This window comes from Pinus tabuliformis, chromosome 8 (genome assembly GCF_031772625.1).
Source record: "Pinus tabuliformis cultivar Carrire ecotype Pingquan chromosome 8, CPIR1, whole genome shotgun sequence".
Taxonomy (NCBI): Eukaryota; Viridiplantae; Streptophyta; class Pinopsida; order Pinales; family Pinaceae; genus Pinus; species Pinus tabuliformis.
Window position 1 is genome coordinate 1,273,725,871 of NC_142294.1, and position 20,811 is coordinate 1,273,746,681.

General features: G+C 33.5%; 1 protein-coding gene across 1 annotated transcript in view; it reads left to right on the forward strand.

The window, feature by feature from the left end:
• Nucleotides 1-20,611, forward strand: part of LOC149240038 (mitogen-activated protein kinase 6-like) — a 58,646-nt gene extending 38,035 nt beyond the window's left edge. The window contains exons 2-4 of the mRNA XM_089370039.1: nt 19,583-19,915; nt 20,081-20,261; nt 20,444-20,611. Of these exons, the coding sequence (XP_089226165.1) occupies nt 19,583-19,915; nt 20,081-20,261; nt 20,444-20,607 (678 nt within the window). The 3' untranslated portion in view covers nt 20,608-20,611. The remainder of the gene's footprint in view (nt 1-19,582; nt 19,916-20,080; nt 20,262-20,443) is intronic.
• The last annotated feature ends 200 nt before the right edge of the window (nt 20,612-20,811 follow it).

Sequence of the window (20,811 nt, forward strand, 5' to 3'; positions counted from 1 at the left end):
ATAACTACTGAAACCATTGATTGGCCATTCCCCTTGGCATATTTTGATGGTGCCTCTCTTGCTGGGGGGGTGGGGGGGTGGAGATGTCCTATACTTAAATCAAGATCATTTTTACAAACTTAAGAGTGGGATGGGATAGGGTACTAATAATTTCTCTAAGCTCATGAGTTTAAATTGCTTATGCTATTTCCTATTGAAAAGGGAGTCCGAAGACTATAAATTTTTGGAGACTCAAATATTGTTATTAATTGGTTCAATGACACTTCTAGATGCCACATGAACACACTATGTCCCATCATTGAGGAGATCAATCATTTAAAATAATATTTTGACTATATCACTTGCTATCACATTTAGATGGAGAGAAACTTAGATGCTGACACCCTATCTAAAGAAGGAGATGCTAAGGATATGAGAACATAGAAAATTGTGGAGCACATAAATGGATAGGAGAATGAATTTTATCACCGAACCTTCATAGAGGGCATGCATCTAGATCTTTGATACCACTGTTAGATTTATTTTTTGTTGATACTTCTATCTATGTCATATGCACCAAACAATATACTTTAGACTTCTTATATTTATGTTTATGTATTCTCATTGGGGATGATGCATTTTTCTAGACTTTTTATGATGTATATATGAGGGCTTAATAGTCCAATTTTTTGGCTAGGAAAGGCCAGCTATGGTGGCAATTTTTAAGTGCACATTAATGCACATACAAAATGTAAATTTCAAACTTTAATGAAAGTTACATTTTTTCTTCGGAGGAAAAATAAAAAATATACAAAGATAATCTAGTTTAAAAAATGATATTTTATTGTTAAAGAGAAGATGTAATTGAAAGTAAAAAATAATAATGATTTCCTAAGAGGATGGAAGTGTGTAACTCATTTAATTCTTAATATAAATTGATATATAACAATTAAATAATAATAATAATAGTAATAAAATTCAATATGGGTTATAAATAAAATACTTTATTATGCAAGGTTAAGCAATATATGTGTGTGTGTGTGTCGCCAATGTGGTTCATAAATGAATATTTCAATGCTCTTGTTAAGTAAAGTATTCTAATGTCAACTCTGTATATCTATATATATATATATATTGTGTTGTGGTTAAAACATTTAAGTATTCAAACTATTCTACATTTTGGCCCATTTTCAAGTATTTTTTAATTCGCAAGTATGTAAACATTCCAATGTTAAAGGGGATTTTCTAGGGGTTGAATCCATTTATGCATTCAAAAATTCAATTTAAACAATGAAAATATGCACATGGTGTGTGTGTGTCTAGCCCCAAGGGTTAGCTCAATTGATTGAGTCCCTGTCATTAAAGCACCTTTTCTATTGAGAGGTCACAAGTCCAATTCTGTCAACAATCTCGGGGTTAGGCTCCATGGTTGAGCCGACAGGAAGTGATCCCTTCAGGTGGATCTACCCAGTACAAATATTCTGTGGACATAGTGGTCACCTATCTTTTGGGTCCACACACACACACACACATAACACAACCTCAAGGGTTAGTTCAATTGGCTGAGTCCCTGTCGTCAACACACCTTTGCTATTGAGAGGTCACAAGCTCAATTATCTCAAAATTCTCGAGGTCAGGATCTATGGTTGAACTGACAGGAAGTGATCCCTTCTGGTGGATCTACCTGGTACAAATATTCCATGGATGTAGCAATCATCGATCCCTCGGGTTAGTGAACCATATAGAAAAAACACATACACACAATGTCAATTCATATTAACCATGGATCTATCAAGCATCAAGAGGGATCAAATCTCTTTAGGTGAAAACCTTTTTTCAAGTTTTGCACTCTTAAAAAGGTTTGCACCTCAAGAGATTTGATCCCTCTCAATCCTTGCTAGATCTGTGGTTAAGATGGATCTATATTGATATATAGATAATTATATATTTTGAAGTTTTTAATTATGTATCAAGCTTTTATAAAGATTGAATTGTATTAAAAGAGAAAAATTCCATTTACATTAAATTATTTGAGACTAGATATTCACATTCAGTCATACAGGTGGCGAAAAAACTCTTTTCCTATTTTAGGGCGGGGAGGGGGGTGGGGTTTCTATACTATTATTTGAGTGTTGTATATACATTGGGGTTAAATCCTTGGTGGCTTTGAAGGGTGCATCGATGATCCTCCACTTAGAGATGGATGACTTTGATGTGGCCTTCAAGCTAAAAGTGGATATCGAATTAACTATTGCTAAAGATATTTCCGAGCAGTCTTAAGGTCAGTGTTGTAGAAGTAAAGAGGAGGTAAATAGAATTAGAAAACACAACAAGAAATATGGCCAATGAAGTTAAAAAATCAAAGAGATAAATCTTCTTCGTTTTTCATTATTCATAAAACAAGTAATACATTCATATATAGCCTTCATATTTCTATAAATTGTTACAAATGATATCACTAGTCATCTAAGAATAATTCTAAGTAATCATTTATGAGTAGTTCTGACTTAACCCTAATTATTCTCAACACTCAAAATTTGCTCACAATTTTGTAAGAATTAAATTGTTAGCAATTACATATTACAGTTAATAATTGTCTTCAACACTCCCCCTTAATGAGGCGATTTCAATCATGTTTCTCATGTAATAAATATTTTCTCTTACTAGTGCTTTAGTAAATATATTAGCAAGTTAATCTACTATTTTACAAAACTGTATCTTAATTTCTCCTTTTGTCACACGATCCCTTATGAAATGATAGTTTCTATAAATATGTTTGGTATGACTATAAATTAATATATTTTACTTATGTCATTTGTAAACATGTTATCACAATAAATCCTTGTTCTTTTGATTTGAGATCTGTTAATGTTCTCTTCAACCAAGTTGCTTCACATGTTGCAAATGGTGTTGTAGTATAATTTTCTTTGTAAAAGATAATAAAATAGTTGACTCTTTTTTTGAAGACCATGATAATGCACATGATCCTAGGAAGAAAACATAACTTGAAGTATGCTTAATATCATTATTAGATCTATCCGAGTCACTATCTATATAACCAAACAACCCAAAAATGTTCGTTGAAGTATACCAAATAACAATATTGCTTGTTCCATGGAGATTCCTCAAAATTCTTTTCGCTACTCCAAAGTGAATCTTACTTGGATTTTGCATGAAACTTACTACTTGCATAATATCAAGTCTAGTGGTAGTTGGATAAATGATACTTCCTACCAAACTCCAATAGGATTTAGCTTCTGCCTTTTTAGTTCCATCTTCTATATAAAACATTTTGTTTGTATTCATGGATGTGCTCATGGGTTTATTAATTTCCATTTTCCATTTGTGAAGAATATTTGTAGCATACTTTTATTGTGAAATAAAGATACTATTATTCATTTTTCTTACTTCCATGTTAAGAAAATAATGAATCAAACCCAAATTAATCATTTCAAATTCAATCATCATAGCTTAGATGAACTCTTCCAATAACTAATATATATATATATATATATATATATATATATATATATATATATATATATATATATATATATATATATATATATAGATATATATATATATATATATAGATATATATATATCTATATATATATATATATATATATCTATATATATATATATATATATATATATAGATATATATATATATATATATATATATATATATATATATATATATATATATATATATATATATATATATATATATATATATATATATATATAAAGAAAACAATTGAGAGATCGTTACCATTTGACTTGATATATAATGTAGTTTCATTTTCACCTAAAAAAAAAATAAAAAATTCTTATACCAGGCTTGTGGAGCTTGATTAAGCCTATAAATAGTATTTTTCAATTTGTAGACTATATGTGCATTTCCTGTAACTTCATATCCTTGGAGCCATTGAACAAATGCATCTTCTTTCAATATGCCCTTCAGAAAGGTTGATTTCAGATCAAACTGATAAACCAACCAATTATATTATGCTACTAATGCTAAAACAATTCTTATTGTATCCAATCTTGCAACATGAGAAAGTGTTTCATTGTAGTTAATAAAACAAACCCCTTTGCCACTCACCTTGTTTTATGATTTTGTATAGATTCTACATACTTTGTTTTATACACCCATTTGACCTCAATGACTTCTTTTTCAATAGAAGGATCTACAAGCTCCCATGTTTTGTTATTTTTAATTGTTGCAATCTCTGCATCCATTGCTTTCCACCAAGTTTTCTCTTTTATCGAATCTTCAAAATATGTTAGCTTTACTTCAATATGATACATTAAAGCAAAATTAGTATATCCATACTTTCATTTAAGGATTTTACCTTTCTTGGAGGACTTGGATTTGAAATAAAACTCAAAGTTGAAGAAGATGATAGAGTAAATGTAGTTTGAGAAGTGTTTGGAATACTTGTTGGATTTTTAGAAACAAAATATTCATCTTCCTATACAATAATTCTTAGATTTTCTTGTTGCACACCTTGATTTAACATCCATTCTTCTTTTTCGTCAAAAAACACATGACAACTAACCAACAAAATTTCAGTTTATGTGTTAGTCAACCAATAAGCCTTTATCTCCTCACAATAGCTAACAAAAATACATTTCACACTTTTAACATTTAGTTTTATTTTTATAGAAGGAACATGAGCATAAGTAATACAACCAAAGATTCTCAAATAGGAAACACCAAGTTTTCTTCCACTCCATGCCCGCATTAGAGAAATTTTGAGGTCTAAAATGGGACTCAAAACAAAAATGTACAACCAAAATCAACTTTATAAGAACCAGTAGGATTCAATATGATGATGTCAATCATGGGGGATGATTCACCATTTCTAGAGTAAAAAAAATAAAAAATAAAATTGTTTTTCAACTCATATTTTCAACTTATCTCCCTACGGTTTTACTCAAATTTCGAGTGGGAGCACTTTTTGGATGAAAAATTTATTTCCTCATCCAAGGAGTACCCATGTTGCATACTTTCAATGGACCATGCTCCATGAAAAATGGGAAATACATGAAAAAATGTGATTGCAATGCAATCACATTTTTTCATGCATTTCCCATTTTCCGTGTAGCAAAGTCCATCAAAAGTATGCAACATAGGTACTCCTTCAATGAGGAATGAAATTATGCATCCAACGAGTGCTTCTATTTGAAATTTGAGAAAAATCGTAGGGAGATATGTTGAAAATACGAGTTGAAAAATTAGTTTTTTTCTTCTTCTTTTTTTCCCTCCAAAATTTGAGGATGTAATCTAATTTTATTTTATTATTTCCACTATTATTTTATAATATTCCTTAGAATGCCCATTTTAGACGTCAAAATTTATCTAATTTAGAATCATATGGAGTCATATTTTGCACAATAATTATTAGACATATATTTACCAAATAAACATATGTAGCTACAACTTCAAAATAAAAATGTGTTTGGAATAATTTTACTTTTCAACATGCTTCTAGCCATCTCACATTATCTTCTTTTTGCATTCAACCACATCATTATACTGGGGACTATAACTAGCTGTAATTTATCTTTGGATTTTATTCCTTTTGTAATAATCATTAAACTCATTAGAAGTAAATTCCCCACCGTCCCCCCCTCCCCCTTTAGCTACACATAATGTCCTTAAGTCATAACCACTTTGTTTCTCAACAATAGCTTTATATGGGTACAAAATAAAAGAGACATTATATTTTTCTTAATGAAATCCACACATGTTCTTCTACTAAAACTATCCACAAAAATGACAAAAAACTTACTTTTGTTGAGTGACAAAATTTGTATAGGACCAAATATATTTACATGTACTAGCTCCAATGATTGTTTTGCTCTCCAAGATTTTCCTACTGGAATATTTATTGCTTACCAAGAATACATCCTTCATAGACTTTATCAACAAAATCATAAGAGGCAATCATTTGACTATTTTATTATTATGTAATAATTTTAAGTTTCTTATATTTAGATGTCCATACCCCATGTCTCGTAGCCAAGAATTATCATCATAGTCTGCTTTTAATGTTTTATGAACTTCATAGGAAACAATGAAAGAAAATATTCTATTTTGTAAAATATTATTTTTGGCTATAATTTGAATATTATTTTCTTAATCATAGACTTTGCATTCATTGTTCTTAAAAACAACAAAATATTCCTTTTGAATAAGTTGGATCACACTCAACAAATTATATGGTAAACTAGGAACATATAAAACATTATTAATATGCTTTATTTGTCCTTGCTCTATCTTTACTGCAATTGTTCCTTTACCTTTAACTTGCATGGGCTTGTCATCTCCTAAGAGAATCTCATATTTAGTAGATCCATCCATCTTCTCAAAACTATCTCAGTTTCCAGTCATGTGATTGTCGTAACTACTATCCAAAAGCCAAAACTCCTTGGAAATTTTATTAGCTGAATCAGAAGTTCAAAAAATAAACTTCCCACTTCTTCCTCGACTTTTTCCTCCTCTATATGCTTGTGCTCTTCCTCTTCCACGAGTGTTCAAATTTTCTCATGGGAGAAATTCTCAACTTCCTGATCCTTATCATTTTTTTCTCAACATATCTATTCATCTTTTGTTCATGATATTGAAGAGATCTCATTCAAAAACAACTGAGTTAAATATTTAGACTCTTCAATAACAACAAGAGCATCAAATTTTGCATGAAGACTTCTTAAAATATTTTCAACATTTTCTTGATCTCTTAAGTCTTCTCCATAAGGTCTAATTTGATTCACTATTTTAATAACTCCAATGAAAAATATTGCATGGAATGAGAATTTTGAACACAAAGAATTTTAAATTCCCTTATGAGACATTGTAATTTAACAACTTTTATGTTCCTTGATATGCTTGTTGTAGCACATCCCTGTAACATTCCCCGATAAACCTCATGTAAAAATACATAGGATTAATTTTACTGCATTACTAGCATGTAATATTCCCAATGACTTATTCCATATTCCTTGACTAACCATTAGATAAAATAACCGTCATTACATAAAGTAACTTTAGAATCAAAATAGCAAGTCACATAACGTAACAACCATTGTTGCAGCATGTTACATAAAGCTTCCTATTGTAACCTTGCATCATTATCATTGGTCATTTAGTTAGGCTAGTTAATCACATATTTGATTATGTAAGTGTCAATGACATGCAAGATAGCAATATCATCAAATGAAAAAAATAGGCAGACACATAAATAAACACTGATATAACCTAGAAACCCCAAAGGGAAAAACTAGCAAACACTTATTTTATTAAATGTTTCGTGAGGGTGTTCACCCCTCACTCAATGGCAGTAAGGGAGTCCATCTCTTGTCCATTTTTAATTTTTTTACAAAGATATTTTTTTTTTTTTTTTTTAAAATTCAAACATAACTAACTAGAATTCATTAAATTAATCATGATGTCATTTACCCCACAATTCCTCGAGAATTGTCTTTGTGGCCTGGTTGTTTTCGACAGTGTATAATCCTGTGTTTGATGATTCTTCATTATGCATGCACCATTAGTTCATTGCATGTCATAGTGTTAAGTATTACTAGTAAAAAATGGGGAAGTTAGTGACTAGGTGACTAAAAACGTTAGTCACCACAACTTTTCCAAGTGATATACTACCAAAAATGAGCAATCTTAAGTGACCCAACTAAAAATGACTAACATAAATGACTAATTTAGTCTCAGGTTAAAATATACGACTAGATAATAAATAATACAACTAAAAATGAGTAATGTGGATGACTAATTTATTCTAGGAACAAAAATATGACTACCTAACAAGTACTACAATAATACAAGTCAATCATTTGTGTTAGTCATTTTAATTAGGTCACTTCAACAATCTAAACCTACAAGTGATAGGGGATTCAAAGGCTATTATAGATTGGATGAAATGTTATATTTCCTTCAACACTTATCTATTGGATCAATGGATGATTAGAGTTATGGAGCTGATTAGAATCTTTAGGGTCATATCCTTTGATCACATTCAGAGGGAATTAAATTCAAAGGCTGACAAATTATCCAAAATGGGAGTGGGAAGACACCTCCTTTTGTAGCATGACCTAACCACTTATATATGTTGCAACAACCTTTCCAACTTCTTTAGTGGGTTGCACATCTATTTCACATTTCTTCTTTGTCTTGCAAAGTGGCAGTAACAAGGAGATGGTATCAAATTTGATCAAGGAATGTTCACTTAGTACCACTGCCAAGTTTCCTTCGTGCAACTTTTAAAATGTCTTAAGTTTTCTTCACAACTTCTCATGGTGCTTAACTTAAAGGGAATCCAAGCAACCCTTTGTCAAATCTCTTTGTTGGTGGATTCAGGGAATCCAAGCAACCCTTATCTGCAACCCTCTATCTATATCAATATTATTAGGGTGTTTAATTTTCTCAAGGTTCTCTCTCACTTGACATTTACAGTAATGGTTTTCTTTTTCCACAAACTCATTGCCCTCAAGTTCAATGTGATGAAAACATACTGTGAATTGTCATGAGCAACTCTCACAACATTCACTTTCATTTTGTGCAATCTAGGGTTTGTTGTTGCAAATTGAGAATGGATATTGATCATCAATAACTTATGACCAATGTATATGAAAGCTATTGAATAAGATCCTTGAATTTGAATGAAATTTTATTGTCTCTTGTTTGATAGATATTATTGCTTATTTGGAGATCCTCACATGTTAAGATCTTGGTTTATTTTTAATACTAAAGACATGTTGTCCTTTACTTTTTTATTTTTTCAAGGAAAAACTAGGTAGGAAACCCGAAGGATGCTTCCCCACATTCATGGATGACATCCCTAGTAAACTCATTGACATAAAATAGTACATTCAACTTAGTGAGATTTGAACTGAGCATTTTCTAGCACATATCTAGCCAAATTCCCAACGAAATTGGTACAACTAGTTGAACTTTCCCCTCATGTTGACATATTGTTCTTTTTATTAAAATACTCGCTTAATAAAAAAAAAATTTATTATGTGCCCCACATCCAACTCTAATTCTATATGAAATCACTTATATTGTGCCAAATGAGGATCAATATCTAAAATTAGGTCATGAAAAATGAGGAACTACGAGGGAAAATAAAACTCACTACAAGACACATTACATTAAATGAATGAAGAAATTCAAAAAAGAGAAATAGGGAGACTGAAGATGGAGACATGTGGGAAATGCGAAGGAGGAAGATATTCTAGATCCCAACCCATACGTCCGTGCTCTCTTCTGTAATTTCAATGAATGATACTTCAGAAACTCTTTAGGCGCATGCACAGTTAATTGGAGTTCCAAGCGCATGAATTTGTAAGAATTACCCTACCAGATTACCTTGTTTTCCCTGTACATAGGTTTGTCAAATCAAAATTTTCACCATCATCGATCCTCGTTGAAATTTCGATGCACTAGAAAATCAATATGTGCTCTAAAATTTCTTTATGGAAAATGACAATTAAAAGAAATTTCATGAATCGATGAACAAAAATTGTGATCAAATTTGTAAAATTGCTAAAGGAAACAACAATTAGTGACTTCTTGATTACTGCAACTTTTCTCTGGTACATAGTCCGTAAACAGTGTATACCAAGTGAGTCTTTAAGGATCATGAGAATTCTGTTACCTAAATTATATACTCTAGAAGGGAATATTTATCCCGGGAGTGAATTAGGGGTTAGCAAATAGAAGAGCCTGACTTATTTTTAGCACTTGGATTATTTGCAAGCAAGTAGCCCTTCATCCTTGAGATATGAAGCTTCGAAAATCTGAATAAAATGAATTGGTCTCTAGGGTCTAGGTTTTTTATGGCAATTAGAAGTACAAATTTATTTTAAAATCGGATCTATGAAACATTGAGTAGAACTTTAACTTCTAAATGTTTGAAGTTATATAGAATTGCAAAAACCCTGATAAGTCAATGGGAAAATTCTCTAGAATGCAAGAGGATTCATCGGTTTCCTATCAAATAGAACAATTTAAAATTTTAAGAACAATTATGCAAAGAGAAATCGAGTAATTGTGAAATGATTGAATGGAATAGAAGTTGTACTAAATATTATTCTACGGGAGAAAAGAAGGACAATGTTAAAGGGATTCAAGAAGGAATGTAAAATACCACCTATTACAGAGGAAATCTAATTTAATCTGACATATATTCACTACTGGCTGTGGTTAATTGTGTTTATCTCGGGCAGTGAGGAGGAATGATTGTTATCCTCCTCACCTAGGTTCAACTCCCACAAGCAATATATTGAGCTCATATTAAGTATATTGTTGTAAAAACTTTGAATTTTGTTGTTAAATGACCCTATAGCCTAAATATTCCAAGGTTTCACCATCCTCAAAATGAGGGAGAGTATGCTTTTCCCAAATTTTGTCACTTGGAGAAAAATGTTCACTACTGAGCATAAATGGCTAATGAGTGGATGCTGGGAGTGTTGAAGCATCACCATGAGAGTTGTGAAAGAAATAAAGATAGCTATGTTGCAAAAATTTTTGAGATGGGGATGGGAGAATGAGTTTTGAGGACAGTTAAAAGTTTCTCTCAAATTGGCATCATCTAAAAAAATGATTTTTTTTTTTTTGGTATAATTTGTGTACGGTAGGTAGAAAATATGTATTGGATCATATCAAAATGAGTAATATCAGATAATCTTTCTATGCTTACTTTCCCATCACAAGGGAAACTAGACCAAATACATAACATTAATGTTATTGTCCAAATAAAAGGCCTGAAATTGATAGAAAAAACCCATTACATTGTACCTACCAAAGATATTATAGCCAATTTTGTAGGCTTGAGACCCTATTCTATCCTTATTTTTCATTAAAATAACATAAACAAGTGCGTTGTAAGCTGCCTGTAGAATTTCCATGAAATTATGGTCTGCTAATAAGAACAATGTGATTTTTTCTTACAAACACAAAATTTCTCTACTCATTTTGCAGTGGAATTAGGAACATAAATAAAACACAGTCACACATTTTTATTTTTTTACTAGGGAACCCAACCTAAAAAACCCTCTGCTTGATGAGAATTTTATTGATAGCAAAAACTGAGCAATTAATCTCTTACAAAATACAATTGTTTCAATCTGAAAGACACACTTGTCTTTCTTGCTTGATCTAAGATTGAAACCCTTGCAAGACTGTTGATCTCTGTTTCCCTCTACCAACCTGTTCACAAGCTTCTTTTGCACATTCTTCCTCTCACAAGCTCCACACACAAACATGTGCTTCCTATTGCAGTCTCACCAACTCGTGCTCACCAAAATAATATGATTAAAATTGTGCCTTTGTTCCTTCTTTTAAAGGAAATTTGAATGATTAAAATTAGCTAGTTTTCTAATCAAGGGATGCTTTTGTTATTGATTGAGTTAGCATGAGTTAACTGCTCATGCAACTCATCCTATTTCAAGTCAACCACTTGAAACTCAATCACTTGTGTTTTTCCTCAATTAACTCACACTAGAAAATCAAGAACTTGATCTTCAATTTCAACACATTAGTTACCTGCCACCTAACTCGTCCCAATTTTAAGGGATTGATTCCTAAATTAGAGGAACTTGTCCTAATTTATAGGGAATATCCTAATTTTTAGGAACTTGATTCATGCACAAAAAGGAACTTGTTTTGGCTCCTATGATTACGACACAAATCAAGGAGCCATTTTCTCGTTAATATTTTCAACACTTCCTCTTAGAGAGGAAGGTGTTCCTGGAAGAACCTCATCCACCTAGATTTGTCTTCAACTCTACCAAGTTCTCTGCTGCTGCAGCTACTCCCTCTAAATTAGAAGACTTTCTTTCTTTCTTCTGGGAAACCTGCTTTGAAGTCCTGTTTTTTCCCATCATGCCCTGCAAGCCCACCACTTTAGTTATAAGTTCCATGTACCTTGTGTATCCCTGCAACTGCTTCTTGATTATGAGAGGCTCAACTGTCTTATGATATCCCTTAACAAAATAATCTACCCACCTAGCTTGAACTCTCCAAATACTGGAAGTCTTTGACTGAGTGGATGCCTCTACTCCCCCTAGGCTATGGTCCTCATCATCATCATCCTGCTAGTCAGCCCAACTTCCAACTAGCTTAGACTAAAACTGAGATACTGGATAAGGCTCCATCTTTAGAGCTCCATCTCGCTCTCTCTCAACCATCACTTCTCTACTCTATGCACTACTTGCCTTGCTTCTCAGGGTTGCACTTGTCTCTACCTGAAACTTGTAGAGATTCTTCACCCTCAAACCTATCTGCTTCTTACATCCAAAAGTTAAGTGTTGGAGGTACGTCTTACCTCTGCTGAAGATGAAATCATATCCCTTGTCCTCAAGGGTGGCTACTGAAACAAATTTTTTCCTCAATCTTGGAACATAAAGAACATCTCTGAGGTGAATGGAATTACCTGACTCCTCTAAAATCTAACAGTACCAACTCCTCTAGCTGCATACTCACCATCATCTCCTAGCTCAACTTGAACCTATATTTCCTTCTCCTTCAGGTGGCTGAAACTCTTCTTATTCCCGGTCATGTGGAAGGAAGCTCCTGAATCAATATACCACATAATTCTATGTTGAGCTTGCCATGCAAGCCATCAATGAGAAATCCTTCTCGAACTGGGCAGAAAAGTCATCTACCTCCTCTAATGCAACAACATGATCCTTCTTGGCCCTCTTCTTCTTACCAGGACACTTAGAAGCATAATGTCCAAACTCATGGCAATGGAAGCACTTGATCTTACTTAGATCCTTCTTCTTTCCCTTCTCATTGGACATAGCCTCTCCTTGGCCCTTATTTCCCTTAGCCTTGCTATCCTTCCTTGCTAGGGCACAATTCCCCTCATCCTCTGTCATAACCAATCACCAGGTTCTATGGTTCCTCTTTGGATCTCTTCCTCTATGCACTCAATCCAAAAACTTTCCCACTTTGGGAAGTTCTATCTCCCAGTAACAACATCTTGGAACTCTTTCAATGACTTGTGAAGTCCAAGTAAGGAAAAACTCACAATATCATGATCAAATACAACCTCACCCACCCCACCTAGTTCATCTCATGCTTGAGTGAACCTTGACAAATATGGGACGATGGGCTCATCATTGCTCATCTGGATACTCCTCAACTTCTCCTTAAGAGCAAGACTCCTGGTATCGCTGGTACTCTGATACAACTTCAGGATTGTATTGTACATCTCATATGATGTCTTATTCTCATGGATATGAGGCCCTATTTTATCTTTGAACCCTTATAGAATGATCCTCTTTGCCTTGATATCATTCTTATTATGTTGGGCCAATTTCTAGGGCTCTTGAGGTTGTGCTATTGCCTTCTTGATCTACTCTCCCACCAAGTTATCTTCCATCACTATCGTGATCCTCCTTTTCCAAGTTATGAAGTTCGATGCTCCCTCTAGATAGATCTTCTCTTAACCCTTGGTAAGTCTAAGAAGTGTGCCCATTAACAATCTTGTAGTCCTTCACAAGAAGCTACACTTAGGGCTAAAATAATTATGCCTCTCCTATTAGTCTTGTAGTCCTTCACAAGGATTGAACTTAGGGATTCTTTTTTCAGCCCCCTAAAAATTTTCCAACCTGTACACAAGGTCTGTTGAAAAAAAAAACTTATACAAGAACCTTGTTGAAAAAAAAAGAAAAACATGTACACGAGTTGCCCACTTCTGTCCAAACACGACCTCTACCAACCTAGCATCAAACAATACTTGAAAGGAGGAATATCATACTTGAAGGATCAAATTCTTTCTCAATTATTATGGGACTTTTCTTGTACAAGTGTCAACAACCTTTGGCCTTGGTTAGGGCTACTGTAGCAGCTTCTACAACGCTCCTCTTGCCTTCTATTGCCTTCAATACCCGCGCTGAGCCTTCTTCTAGCACCCTTTCCACTTGTGTTGTACCTGGGTTCAATTAGGCCCCTATAGAAACTTCTTTTTATGTCTTACGACCCTCCCAAATCTCTGTTACGAGAGCTCGGTCTATCTCCAAGAGACAAAGTTATTATGGCATGTTCTGAAGAGATTATACCCACTAATCCTGCACAGAAAACCTTTCAGACTTCAACCTTGTCACACAACCACCACCTTCCCAATCTCTTCTACCCTGAAACACAAGAAGAAACACTATCTCGACCTCCTTTCACTTCAGACCAACACCTAAGGGATTTGGATGCCACAAACCTCCTTTTCCTTGTGTGATGCACTTGTGATGATCTTAAATCTGTTCCAAGAGCTCTGATACCATGTCAAATTTCCATGAAATTCTGATCGATTGATAAGAACAATATGAAAAAACACCTTTTTCTCACAAATACAAAATTTCTCTACTCAATTTGCAGCGGAATTAGGAACGAAAATAAAATACAGTCACACAATTCAAGACATTTTTTTTACTAGGGAACCCAACTGGGAAAAACCCTTTGCTTGATGAGAATTTTATTGATAGAAAAAACTGAGCAATTGATCTCTTACAAAATACAATTGTTTCAATCTAAAAGACACTTGTCTTTCCTGCTTGATCTAAGCTTGAAACCCTTGCAAGACTGTTGATCTTTGTCGCCCTCTACCAACCTGTGCACAAGCTTCTTTTGCACACTCTTCCTCTCACAAGCTCCACACAAAAACTTGTGCTTCCTATTGCTTGGTCTCACCAACTCGTGCTCGCCAAAACAATGATTAAACTTGTGCCTTCGTTCCTTCTTTTAATGGCAATTCGAATGGTTAAAATTAGTGAGTTTTATAATTAAGGAATGCTTTTGTGATTGATTGAGTTAGCATGGGTTAATTACTCATGCAACTCATCCTATTTCAAGCCAACCACCTGAAACTCAATCACTTGTGTTTTTCCTCAATTAACTCACACTATAAAATCAAAAACTTGACCTTCAGTTTCAACACATCAGTTAATTTCCACTTAACTCGTCTTAATTTTTAGGGACTGATTCCTAAATTATAGGAACTCGTCCTAATTTATAGGGAATCTCCTAATTCTTAGGAACTCGAGTCATGCACAAGAAGGAACTTGTTCTGGCTCTTATAATTAAGGCACAAATCAAGGAATCCTTTTCTCACTAATAATTTCAACACTGTTGCTGTAAAGAGAAACTCTCAAGAAGGAATTCTCATATGATTCTCTGAATTCCCAATTAGCAAGCTATCTTGCAATTGTTTTCATCTTGATATCCACTTTTCAATTTGTTTTCGAGCCTCATCCAGGCATAGTAGAATCTCCTGTTGCTCCTTCGATTGCTCCATCAACACCTTGTCCATTATGATTTTGATTTGTTAGTAAATATCCACCTTTTGCATGTATCTGGTGTGCCTCGATCTTGTGCTTCCCATGTCTAGAATCCAATTGCCAATTTTCTCCAGGACCTTTTTAGTGGCAATAAATCTATGTTCAATTCTGTATTCCCTCTCAGCATCCTCAATTTTCCTTTGGATTGTTGGTGGGATATTATTGTAATAGACTTGTGCCAAGTGCTCCACTATTGTTTGTGCCCAGGAGGTTGATGGGCCATTACTATTTTGACGACCTCTTCTACTGTGAGAGCCTCTTACTTGAGGCATGGTATTCCACCAGCAAAGAGAGAAGGACCTAGTTTAGCCCAGACCCAAAGACTACCCACCACAGGGCCAAAACCAAAACCATCTTTTGACTGAGGATAAGATAACTAGAGAGTGAAGATAAATAAAGTATGAAGGAATTGAGAGTGTAGGGATTCAAACAAAACCACATCCATAGGATCCTTGCCGAACTATTAAAGTATGACTTGCCACCCAGAGGAGAATACAAAGTAGATCAAAGTCAAAATCAGGAAGAGAGCCTAGAAAAACTTTCCATGGAAGTAGTGTCAAAACTGGTAGGTAACCACTAGAGGAATTCTTGGGGCAAATTCAAAACCTTTGATCACTGCTGTGAAGCTTGGATAACAGAGAGAATGAGCCATTATTGACTAGGCTCCATGGAGAATGAAAAAAACCATTGAGTCAGACAGAGTCAGTAATATAGAAGCTTGAAACTTCAAGAGGGCCTAAGCTAAACCAAAGTGAAACAAAGAACATCATGAAGAGACTAGAAGGAGACTCGAAAGAAACCAGAGGGGAACAAAAAGAGATTCATAACCTCTAGTCCATTTAACATCCAAACCTTGGAACTTGCAATTACGTTTAAAAAACATTTTTCCAAGGGCAACTGATTTATAGTACTAATGCAAAACAATCCATAAAATCCAAGGGATGTGGATACGTTGAGTGATATGATTTTTGGGAAAGGTTCGTGTTCTCGTCATCCAACATTATTGCAAACCAAATTCCAAAATGAAATTTCCTATTTCCTCCATAATTGTCGTGCTATCAAATCTCCTTCGAGTGCAATGATTCCCTTTGGAGTGGAGCCCCATCGCCATACAAAACCAACCTAACTCATGAACCTCTATAATTACTAGTACATTGTTTGCAAATAGTGCATGTTGATAATATGCATGCAACTACTAGGTGGAGGAGGAAACTATAATTTGATTGTTTTGCACTTGACCACTGATCATGCACTTAACCTGAAATTAATGCTCACCCTCCATGGGGAAAATAATGAAATTAAAAAAAATCAAGATATTCAAAATTGCTTCAAAAATTAAGCAATGAGTCAAAATAAACATGACACAGATACACACCATTCAAATTTTATATAAAATATATAAAAAATAAAAAACCAAAATGATATTTTAATAACATGACCCACATACATACCATTCAAATTCTATATATAATATATTAATAATAAAAAAACTAAAATGATAATTTAGCTATTTAAAGTGAGCGAGTGGGTACATAGTTCAAATTTGAAAAACACGTAAATATCATTTAGTCCAAACTTTCTGTGCACATGAAATCTTCACTACAGACCTTTGAACCTCTCAAAAGGTTGAGAATGGTTGCAACTTCCTATGCATGATCCAAAGATCAAATAATTCGTATGCATTGCTTGCTTGTTGGTTTGTGTGCTTAGCAGACCAGTTATAGATGTCTTCTTGCCTCCAGAAACATGTCAAATAACATTTTTCTATTTTTGATCTCAAGTTTTTTGTTCTTTCACTATTGTATTCATCATTTTCCAAGTTGACCTCATAAGGTATCACTCTTGGTTGAGTATACACCAAAACAACTTGTTTTGGCACTTGTTGGGGCTACCAGGTTGAGGGATGCCCAATTGTCCCTTGCACATCCTTGATTTTGGAAAGGGACAACTTGGGGGGATGTCCATAATGAAAAGGGAGTGTCCTCATCCTTGGTCAATTAGCTTGCAACATGGGAATCCCATGGATGGGTTCCCTAGGTGTAGGATGTGTTCTTGTCTAACATTGAATGAAAGATGACATAAGTAGTTTCAAAAGAGATAAAATCAAATGCTAGAAGCCCCAAAAGTAAAAATGGGAAACAATTAAAAGAAAGAAGTCCTATAGGTGTTAAGCATAGGTTTTCTTAGCTCCAAGGCAAAGAATAATTGGGCAATGAGATTCTTGTGGTTCGCTGATTGTGTTTCTCAATTCCACTTTGCATGAATGGTATAATATTGAAGACTTGCTTATGACACCTCTAGTGGTTAAAGTTGTCTGGAAGCTGGAAGTAAGAAGGAATGACCCTACAATTAGCATAACAATAGGAGAAGATTGTCCTTTGAGAGTTTTTTTTGCTAATATTACAAACTCAATAAGATTCTAAAAGTAGGACCCCACAGAAAGAGAACAAATACATCATGTTTATCCCCACTGGAATACTGCTTTGGCTTAAACAAAATAGCATGGAAATGAAAATAATTAAATTTATAGGATGAATAATGAATGTAAATGGTGCTGGATATTGATTAAAACTCTTATCAACATTTAGCATAAGCATGTTAACTATTGTTCGAGTTTCTCATTCTGTTTATCTTGTGGTTCCATTTAACAATTGGCTTAGTTGGTTATATATATATATATATATATATATATATATATATATATATATCTATATATATCTATATATATATATATATATATATATCTATATATATATATATATATATCTATATATATATATATATATATATATATATATATATATATATATATATATATATATATATATATATATATATATTGTTCCGTGAATCCATTGTGGACACTCACTCCATTTAATCCTTGTTTTGGAATCTTATGCAACATAGGTCCAAAGACCAGTTCTAGCTCAAGCCAATTTTGGGATTTCTTGGAACTCTAGTCAAATCTGTTGTAGATCACATTTCCTGGTATTTATGAAACACATTTCTAGGTTTTAAATCAAAATTTGTTCACATTATTGATGTAAGGAGATCCCAACGATTGCAAGGTTAAACGAATTAAAATCTTAATCTTGTTTGGTTTTACATCATGATTTTGATATTGCTAGAACTACAATGATTGCAAGGTTAAATGATTTAAACTCTCATTCTTGTTTTGTTTTGTTTCATGATTTTGATATTGTTACAACTATATGTATGGCGTGTGGGGACCTTGTGCTGTCCAATATATGAAATATCTTTATCGGGGTTAATTGTGTAGAGTAAGGTATTGATGCATGAGCCATCTCTCATGAGAGCAAGTCAAAATGATCAATTCATGACTAATCCTGAAGTGAGATGTGTCATGCATTATTAACTTGCTCTACACAGTTAATTCCAAAAATAGCAATTTATATTTAGAGGTTCTCGTCAACTTTGGCATTATGATAAATTTATTGTTATTTTTTTTAATGTTTTTTAGGGCTAATGTTCGCAGAAGGTAAACTTCTGTGTTGCTATTTGCCAACTGAAATTCTAAGTTTTTTCATTTTCTTCAGTGATTAGGACCAGAATCCAGTTGTTTGGAAATTTTGTTGTCCAATTGTCAATTGGAAGTTGTAGACTTAGGGATCTAGCTTGCTAAATTAACAGGGAACCTGTACCACCCACAATTGAGAAAATGAAAATTTCACTAAATTATTTCCTCTGAACATTCAAGCCAATACACTCCATATTTGTTTTGGCAATTCTGTTAGAAGGTTAGTGTGTTACTTGTATTATTTGTAAGTGTATCATAGTGTGGATTTACTAAAACTAAAGATAGTAACATGAGTTGTATGCCATAATTATCAATCCATCTTGTTTGTGGTGTCTTGAGATGTTGCTTAATGACTTTTCAGCTGGCAGAGTAACTCATATTTCAACCAAAGAAAATTCAGTGTACCAATGCTTATATTTTAGCTTTATCATTTGTCAGCAGTCCACCTTCTCTTGTGAAGATATCTTTGCTTTGAGCATGAGATTTGATAAATTATACTTTCATTATTTGGCTGCTCTGGATAAGTAAATATATTTGCAGTTGCTTCATATTGAAGTGGATAAGGGTCTTCACTATTAGCCATGGGGTGTTGGTAGGAACATTATCTAATAGGAAGTTAGGGAAATATCCATTACAACTTGTCAACTACATTATCTGTCAATAATAAGCATGGTTATGCATCCTGACATGGATGTCCTTTTGCAGTTTTTCCTATATCAACTATTGAGAGGGCTGAAGTACATACACTCAACAAATATTCTGCATAGATATTTAAAGCCCAGTAATTTGCTTCTAAATGCAAAATGTGTTCAAAAAATATGTGATTTTGGGCTTGCACAAACTACTTCAGAAATCGACTTTATGACAAAGTATGTTGTTACTCACTGGTATCGTGCACCAGAAATACTATTGAATTGTCCCCGGTATACAAAAACCATTGATATTTGGTTAACGGGCTGCATTTTTGTGGAGATACTAAAGCAGAAGCCTTTGTTTCCTGGTAAAGATTATGTTCAGCAATTAAGGTTGATCACTGAGGTAACTTCTTATTCATTCAATTTTTTACAAAGATGGGCAAGTTTATGCTTAAAACATAAATGATTTGATGTCAATGATAAAAATTGAGATACAAATTGAATTGGGTTACTTTACCTATCTTAAATCATCAAATGCTCATCTCTTCTATTTTTGGTTTCTTAACAGTTAATTGGTTCAGATGACTCCGATCTTGGCTTTTTACTGAGTGACAATGCAAGAAGATACATTAGGCAACTTCCACAGTTTCCTAAGCAACCTTTTTCTCAGAAATTCCCTAACATGGCTCCAACAGCTGTAGATTTACTTGAAAAAATGCTTGTATTTGATCCAAGCAAACACATTACATGTATTTTACTTGTTTCTCCTATAATTGGCTAATTATTATTGTTTTCAGATGTGCTGTGATAGGATCAGATTTTTTGCACCTTAGAAGGGAAGTTCTACACTGAAGATGTGCAATATGATTTTAGTTTTTCTTATCTCATCTTCAACTGAATCATGTTATATGTTATTATTGTGTTGCCTTAGTTCAAGAGGCCTTGAGTCACCCTTACTTGTCAAAAATCAATGATGAAACCAACTGCCCCACTCCTTTCAACTTTGATTTCGAGCAACCCTCGTTCACTGAGGAACATATAAAAGAGCTCATTTGGAGGGAATCTCTTAAATTCAACCCAGACATGATGCAATAGCTGGAGCAGAAGGACTTGCTATTTATCTTGTAATCCCTCTTTACTGGTTATGTTATTATGTTTTTGCAAGGAAATCCTTCTCTTGGTTTGTTATTGCCTTCTGAAGGTTTGCATAACATTGTGCAGGTGTGAAAACTTGTTTTATTAGACTTATGTTTTCTTTTATTCTTTGAAGGTATGGTAAAATTGATGGATATGCTTACA